Raw genomic sequence first — 9,045 nt, forward strand, 5'->3', positions numbered from 1 at the left:
ATTGAGTTGATGTTTGTGGCAAAAACATTATGAATTATGATCCATTTAGATTTTTTTTTCCTTATTGACATCGTATTCTACATGGTTTTAAAAAGCTCCAATTGACATCGTATTCTACATGGTTTTAAAAAGCTCCAATGTCAGTTTCTTGTTCATCGTGTGATGGGAATGGGTATGTTAGGTGACCACAAGAAGCAAAATAGTATGTACCATTTTTTTATAATCACTACCACGTACCAACAGACATTAACAAAACATTTGAAACCCACATCAAATGTAAGTGTTTGTAAATCATTCTGCTTTGGCTCTTGAAATTTTAATTGTATTCACATCTTATAATGGTCACTAATGTCATCATAATCATGCCATGTCCACAAATAAATAAGGAGGTGACTAGTAAAAAAGCTAGAGCTATCCGTTGTTTTAATGGGTACATTTTCATGGACAATACCCTTTTAATAAATATTAAATAATATGGAAGTACAATGCTGTAAGAAGAAGAAACAAAACTAAAATGCTATAATAAAAAAATAAAATAGAAAGCTCATTGTTATTTCTTGCATTTAGCCCATAACTGATGAAATTGAGAAGTATGCTATGAATGGATATCTCAATAAACTCAACAAACAAGAACGTAGCCTCTGTATTGAATTAGAACACACAAAAGCTTCTCTGTATTGAATTAAAACACTCAAAACAACACAAGAAAAACAAAGATAAACCTAATGATTTGCTAGAGATTCCAAGACCAAAATTTGACAAAGGATACCTTCACCCTCTTTCCTACTATCCTCTAATAGTACTCTAGCATAACAAACTAAATAAGTAACATACCTAAATTACCCCTCTACTAATAAGATGCTCCTTATTTACTGATTTTCCCAAAATACCCTTATCTCAAGTAGATGCTTAAGGTGCATGGTAGCAATACCCCACCCCCAAAGATTTACCTTGTCCTCAAGGTGGATAGTGATGTTGTATAGCATCTGGTATCAATTACAACGACCAATGGTCAGAATCTTTCAATACTCGAGAAAACTTGCTTGGTAGACCTTGAAGATTCCCCCTCACCCTACAAATGAAGGAAAAGTAAGAAAATTTTAAAAGTTGTGTAAGTATACACAATAAAATACAAAATGCTATGAATACAGATAGTTACTTGGAAGTGTATATATTATGTTACATTTTCTTTATTAAACAGAATTAATGACTCTTTGTGATACATCTCTTCCAAAATTTTTGAGGCAATTTATCCATTGTCAACATGATGTTTGGTCCTATCGTAAGAAGGCATATATCAATAAGATTCCTTATAAATCAAGCAAATATGCTAAAACAATTTCATATTGTTCTCCAAATTGCAATGGTTTGTTTCTAACGAAATTTTTTACCCAACAACAACATCTACTGAACATGATGAATCTATGAATTGGTCTCAAGTGTATATCACACGAATGGTGAAAATTTGATTTGGTGTTTAGACAAGGTATGAACAGAAACTCATAACCGTATTCAATGTTTGTGGAATTCTAAAATTGCCATTTTCAAGCATTCATTGCAAGGTTATAACTCATCTTATTTTGTTGCATCCTATACCAATTGCGAAATTTCATTCCTAATATTTGGTTGTGTATAACTGTTGTTCATGCGAAGAGAGAAAAGGTTTGGGTGTCAAAAAGTATGCCTCATGTGCGCCACCATTTATGCCAGGCTTCCTTGGGGATAAAGCTCTGAACCACAATTCTTTTTGTGCTGAAAACAAATAAAAAGTTATGTGTTAATCATTATTCACAAACAATCCGGTTCGACAAAGTAGTCCAGATATATTTATGTGATCCAACATATTAAAAGACTTAATCAACTGTATGTACTGATAAGCTCCCACACAGAGTAAAGTGAATAAGCAGGAAATTCACAACCAGAAACAAGTAACTGATAATGAATGATATATATAATAGGGTTTTCCCATTCTTTTGAGAGGAAGGGACTCTGCAATAGTTTGGCTACTAGAATTTTCTTAGCTAACAATCTTCTAGAAAATGAAAAGTTTAAATACCCCTCAGGGTAGGGTAAAATGGATGCCACCACACCATACCAAACCAGAAATAAAGATAGTTATGATCCATCTTTTAAAATAAATGGGTCATTATGCATCTATTTAAAGAATGTGGGTGATGGGTGACGTAGGTCATTATACATAAGACATGACAATAAAATATATTTAACAAAAAATCACATCTACCTTGAAAGTCAGGGCCATCTGGAACGAATTTATGATGATATGGAAACAAATAAATGCCAGACACAAAAAAGCGCAGGTGGTTTAGGATGTATTGTCCTGTTGTTGTTTGAAAAGGGGAGAGATCTCCACCAATTATGTGATTCCATGACTTGTAATAACCCAACACATCTTCTTCTTCTGCATTATCATAGACAAAACTCACCCCACACTCATTTACAAATTCATTATATGGCAGGGTAACAGTAATAGTAACATGGTCACCAGCCTCCATCTCATTCATCCCAAACATCCAATGACTTAACACCACCCAACACTTTCCACCTACACAATATCTGTCCGTGTAACGTTCGTATATCCACATGCGGTTCTTTGTTATATTACTAATTGTCATCATTGGCCATAGAGGGAACTGACCATATGGAACTGGAAAACAATCATCGGGAGGTTTCAATGTGTCAGCAGAGAAGCAGAAGTTGAGTCTTGTAAGGAGGTTGTATGGAGATGATGATGATGATGGGATGGTAAATGATATTGATGGCCCCACGCTTCTATGTCTAAACCAACTCGGCATCTCCTCCCCCTCATACTTTGTGCTGAATATTCCAAATTCATAATACATCGTCTACCAAATACAAACCACCTTAATTAATCACCATAAGATGTATATTATACATATTCACAAAGAGACAAACAATTAACTAAAAAAACCTGGGTTCCAAATTCCCGAGAATTAGCTCCCAAATGCCTTTCGTTAAGGAAGTCTAAATTACTCCAGCCCAAGCTACGTAATACTTTTTCCTCAACACATACCATTGGTTGGATTTTGATTATGCCTTCAAATTCATATGAGAAAGCTGCGGAAGCTACCCGCCTTCGTGATAACTCTAGTGGGGACATCTCTGGATCAAATACGACTTTTCCTTGAAGATCCCCATTAACAGAAAAGAGCAACCTGCTTAGTGTACGTGGAGGATTCTCAACTGACTTTAATTTTTTACAATTCTCCATACTAAGTATCTCAAGTCTACGAAGGGTTCTCACACAACTGGGCATGGAATTTATAGGATTGCCATCTAAATATAATTCCTTTAACATGGATAGGCAACTCCAGTCCATGGGAAAGGATTTAGTGGACAAATTACTATTTGCAAGTGACAAACTTACTAGAGAACTCGGTAAAGAACTTGCAAATAACTTCAAATCACTTGGTATGGCACCCACAAAGGCAGGGGAAGAGGTTCTTGTATTTATGTCGATGTTGTTAGCCATGCCCAATTCTAGTGAATCCGTATCCCTAATCTGGATTTGAGATTCACCAAGACTACAACCATCTAGCAACATTATTTTAACATTCTTCAACATGCCTATGTTTCTTGGAAGTCTTTCAAGCTTCTTGCAGTAGCTCAAATCGATGAAGACAAGGTCAATACATTGCTCAATTGATTCACAAACCTCAACCAAACCAATGCAATTTCTAACTATTAACCTCTCAAGTGCAGGAAGTTGGTCGAATTCACCAAGACTATGAAGTTGTTTACAGAAACTTAAATTAAGAATCTTCAGTGATCCTAGCAACCTTTTCTCTTTTAAGCACGATCCATCCAACTGCAAAGATGGAGATAAATTAGAATAGCAGTGAAATTCATCCACTCAACATGAAAGAATGATAAATGAAATAAGTTACCTTTTTCCACGTCTCAAGTCGTTGTGGATTACTATACAACAACAGTAACATTAGCCCGATTCCATACAGATGGGATAAGGGGGAGGTAGGATGGTTGGAATCCCCCAACATAGGGTTGGGAAACTGCTTTCGTAGGAGACCATCGGCAAAGAGGAAATAAAAAAGGCAATACAAACAAATAAAAAAAAGTAAATTTTTTGAAACAGCATCCACATTAAATCGTTGTGGATTACTACAACAACCGACAAAAGACTTGATATTGCTGTATGATAGGTCAAGGGCGACAAGATTTTGTATAGGTAAGTTTAAAGGTAAAGACTGTAAAGGGTACCCATGCATACACAACCAACTTATTTCTTTTGGAAAGTTCTCATAAGACCCATTCATATGCACATAATTGAGTTGAAGTAGCCTCAACTTATCCATGTTGTTGAATGCATCTGTTTTCAACTCAAATGATGCACACAACTTTTCCTTCTCAAGCATCCGCATGTCAAGGGAAAGGCCTACAAGATTTCCCTTACCCTAAGAAAAAACCAATGGCCAAAAATAAAAATTAGACAATAAAAAGTAGTTTGAAACATGCACACTACCGACAAGTATACACAGACTCTTACCTTTTTTTGTTTCAACACTCTGAATGACTCCTTATGACACCATAATCGACTTCGCTTCCATGGCTTGTCAAGTGATTCTTGACGTACTTCGAATCTTCCCATCTCCTGAACCAACTGATGCATCCTCAATTCGTTATTAAATCCAATATTAAGGAGACATCTATCAATGAGATTCGTGATCCCGGATCTTGTGTTTATATCACATGCCTCTAATATTGTTTCGGTAAAATCTCTATTTGTTCCAACAAAAAAACAAGCAATATGCTTAAACAACTCCTTATCATTTTTGGATGGCAAGGATTCGAAGCTCATTTTCAAGACATTATTTATAGGGGAACTAATTTCTTTCTTTAACCCTTTAATGCACCCTTCCCAATAAGCTACATCTCGATTATGCAAAGACTTTCCCAAAACTTCAAGAGCCAATGGATGTCCTTTACAATACATAACAAGCTTATCAGACACCTCTTCATATCCCACCTTGGGTTGGTTGCACATGAATGCATGGGAACACAAAAGTTGTTGCGATGCAAAATAATCTAAGCCTCGAAGCAAATGCCTTTCATGCTTGGGTTTAATGTTTGTTTTGAATAAAGAACAACTCTCTGTCAACCAACCGTCCTTTGTTGTAATTATAACTTTGCTTCCGGGACAAAATCCTTTGCTTCCAAGTAATGCATCCAACTGAACAAGAGTACTGATATCATCAAGAACTAGAAACACCCTTTTACGGGCTAGTGCATTCTCTATCTTTGCAGTGTATACCGAAACATCATGAACTTTGATTGAACTTGATTTTGAAATGTCATTGCAGAGTTGTTCTTGTAAATCAAGCAACCCATTAAACTTCCCATTACATTTCCTTGTGATATCTTCAATATAGCTGCTTGTGTGGAATTCATGAGAATATAGCCCATAGACATGTTTAGCTAAAGATGTCTTCCCAATCCCACCTATACCATAAATAGTAAGTATGTCTGTCGTATGTGATGATGCATCTTTCAACCATGAAGTTACAAAGTTAATATGATTTTCCATCCCAATAAGTTGTGGTCCAATACTCCTTAAGTGTACATGTAATCTACGGTGGATGTCCTTCACAACTTCATCAATAAACTCGGTCTCTAACCTGAAAATTGATTATATAAGAACTTCAAAACACAATCTACAAAACTAATGAATCAGATTGGGAGATTTAATTTATTCAAAGATCCTAACTAAGATTATATCATAGTTGTTATTATTAATTGAGTTCTCACATCAAAACCATATTGTGGTTTGCATCAATATGGACAAAATGCCATGAAATACAAGATTTCGCTAATAGGCCACCAAACTTCCCTATGTTTCTACATGACCATCAAACTTAACCATCGATGTGGTTTTACATGGATTTGAACAAAATGCCATGAAATAGTTATAGGTTATCTTTTACTACATACAACTAAAAGCAGATATTTATCATAAAAGCCACTATGATTTGAAGGCAGTATGGTATAATTAATAGTAGACGCATAGGAAACCCATCAAACTTTGGTTATTAAATAAAAAGCATGTAAAAATCGTGGAGAAGGTTTATCGAAATGCACGAACTTCTGATAAAAAACAAACATATAAAAATTATCAGAATGCCTAATCCATCTATATGAACTGATTTATAAGATCACATATTTGAAAACTTATTTTCAATTATGTGCATCTTCCATATATCCTAATACATCAAATATATGTCGATTTGATGATTTAGAAAAACTTATTGAAATGCATACGGAGATGAATAAGAGTAAGAAAGCGGTCACCTGCCATTTGCGTCATTCCCTTTTAAATTAGCAACTTCTATAAGTGCTTTATTCCATCGGTCCATCTTTTGAGCCCATTGACTTCTTTTATTTACGTTTGTCTCTTCCTCCATTGTCTGTTTATGCTTAGCCATTGCATCCCCAAAGCTACTTTGTTGCTTCCTAACATGTGTGGGCTCCACATGATAAAATATTGGAATAACAATATGGTTGGATGTCATACGCTGCTCAAGGATCAACACCAATTCATCAAGGCACCATGTTGAAAAAGCGTAATTTTTAGACAACACTATAATAGAAGCCTGGGATGCCTTAATTGCAGTCTCCAGTTCTGGTTTCAGATCTTCCCCTGTTTCAATCTCTTCATCATCCAAAAAGGTATTGATATTGGCATCAATGAGGGCCTTGTGAAGGTGATCAGTGAAACTATGACGAGTGTCAACACCTCTAAAACTTAAAAATACATCATATCTATGATCATCAGTTGATGAACTATGACCATGAGTTGATGAAGGAGGAACATGAGAAGATGAAGATCCTTCTGGAATTTCAGATAGAACCACCATAATAATTTACGGGTTATTAGTTATGAAAGTTGGTTTCACTGGCTTTCTTCACTTGTGCTTTAATGCGAACACCCATACAAAATGCCTCTGCATAATAGCAAATTATTGATTACAAGATGCAACTTAAATCTCATCTGCTAATAGCAAAGCGTTGATATAAAATAAAAATTACACTGCCATGTGAGTTATTTAAAAAGTAGCTGCTCACTTAACTGAATTGAGTTTTTTTTCTTTATTATTATTATTATTATTTTGCTAAGTTGGGTTGTAGGAAAATATCTAATCAATTTGTTCATTTGTTGTACATCTCTCTTTTGTTTTGGTAAACCCACATAAGTATCCTTATTGTCGTATAAATAAAATCCATCTGAAGTTCATTTACATATTAAACAAATCAACACCAAGTTCACATACATAAATCTACACACACAAATTCGTAAATACTTGTGTGCTAGATAAATCATATAGTAGTGTAAATTTACCCTTTCGTAAGGTAAATGCTTTGAATCTTTTCGTCTACTAACGCTTTAAGACAGGGCATGATAGAACAAGTTGTACTGCTTGGGACAAAATTGCAATATTTGATCTCTTGATCTCTCATCTACGAAAAAGACATAAATGCCCTCCTGATCCTCATAACTGAAATGCCCTTGAACTCTAAGGTTTTCATTTATACAACTTTTGGGACTTCATTTCTTTTTTCCATAGACAACTGTTATGGAGGCTGTTTCAGCTATCCTACGAAGCGAACTACGTGTAGGGATAGTTGTTAAGGGCAAAAAGGTCAGAGACAACAACAAAACCCTACAACAAATTAACAGGTGAAACTAAATCCAATTAACCAAGAAATGTGAAGTTTCACAACGTAGAATTAGAAGAATGTTTTCTGTATCAGAAGTAGAACAACTTATGGAAGAAGTTGAAACATTTGAACCAATGTCATATGTCTTAAATCTACAAAGAAATCTCTCATCGGTTTTGTACCTTTAAACATAAACCTAATCCAGCTTATTTTCAAACAGAGAGAGCATTACTTCTTTGGTTCTGGATCTAGACTATGATTATGCACTACCAAAATCCTAATTTTGATTCAAGAACAATAACACCCGGATGTCTTACAATCTTGCTTCAACAGATTGTAATATTGAAGCTTGTTGATTTTGAGTATTTAGCTTACAATTAAGGATTAAGGAATCAAATGTAAAAATTGTGTTAATGAATTCAAAATATAAAGTGATTATGGAAGCAATTTTTGAGAATCCGAGAATTTTCCAGTCTGTTCAAAGTTTTGTTTATCATTCTGGACATCAAGCAAGAACGTGCTGGACTTTAACAGTGTAACTGATATGTAAACTAAAAAAAGTTGCTGAAATAAACAAAATTTTAATCACTTGTTTATGAAAATTGAAATGATTATGATGTGATCTGTGACTGATAAGTGAAATTCTTAGACAAGCAAAAGTAGCTTGTAAGGATGAGCAGAGTTTACATAAACCTGAAACGGCGATAACAGAGGAAAAATGAACAGAGACAAAGGCCAAGAAAGATGAGCAGTAAGTCAACAGGAAACGGTTAGTCAACGATGAACGAAGGGAGATGGCGAGAGTATAAACAAACAACGAAAATGTTCGGGTTTTCTTTTGCGTTGGGATCGGTGACTTTCAGGGTTTTTCAAAAAAAGAAGACATCGAGAGAGTATACACAAACAGGGTTTTGCATATTTTGATTTTTTTTTTTAATAAATTTTATTCTGGGAGACAAGTTTACAAATAAGGTCTTGCGGTTTAGTGAAATTTTTACTTTTAGACCAAATTTCAAAAACGATACAACACCAGTCCGTATGGTCTCATTTTCTTACATATATAGTCCTTTTTACCAAAACCATTAAACTTTTCATTTAAGTTCAGCTATAAAAAAGACTTTTTTGACCTTTTTGTCATGTATCCTTTTTTCTCTATCATATGTGAACACCCAACACCGTCCTACTTACCTACCGACCACCACAATTTACTACTACTTACTACTATTGGTAGCCGATGTAGTTAGTTGGTAGGGGTAGCACATGCTACCCCTCAATATCTCCCCACAAGTTACAAAAAAAAAAAAAAAAAAAAAAAAAAAAAAAAAAGGATTTTAT

At 34.7% G+C, this 9,045-nt stretch overlaps 1 protein-coding gene and 1 pseudogene across 2 annotated transcripts; both read right to left on the minus strand.

Moving 5' to 3' along the window:
- Positions 1-633: 633 nt before the first annotated feature.
- On the minus strand, positions 634-5,661 carry LOC145098839 (uncharacterized). Of its 2 annotated transcripts, none has more exons than XM_079036444.1 (4): positions 4,544-5,661; positions 2,951-4,451; positions 2,243-2,864; positions 634-1,752 (listed from the first exon to the last, which is right to left on the minus strand). In XM_079036444.1, the coding sequence occupies exons 2-4, from the start codon at positions 3,602-3,604 to the stop codon at positions 1,616-1,618; spliced, it is 1,413 nt and encodes a 470-aa protein (XP_078892570.1). In that variant the 5' UTR covers positions 3,605-4,451; positions 4,544-5,661; the 3' UTR covers positions 634-1,615. Both variants share the same exon structure in this region; 1 of them encodes a protein (XP_078892570.1).
- A 677-nt stretch (positions 5,662-6,338) lies between these two features.
- On the minus strand, positions 6,339-6,908 carry LOC145061750 (toll/interleukin-1 receptor-like protein pseudogene; annotated as a pseudogene).
- Positions 6,909-9,045: the final 2,137 nt, after the last annotated feature.

This window comes from Lactuca serriola, chromosome 1 (genome assembly GCF_051521515.1).
Source record: "Lactuca serriola cultivar US96UC23 chromosome 1, Lser_US96UC23_V15, whole genome shotgun sequence".
NCBI classification, from domain to species: domain Eukaryota; kingdom Viridiplantae; phylum Streptophyta; class Magnoliopsida; order Asterales; family Asteraceae; genus Lactuca; species Lactuca serriola.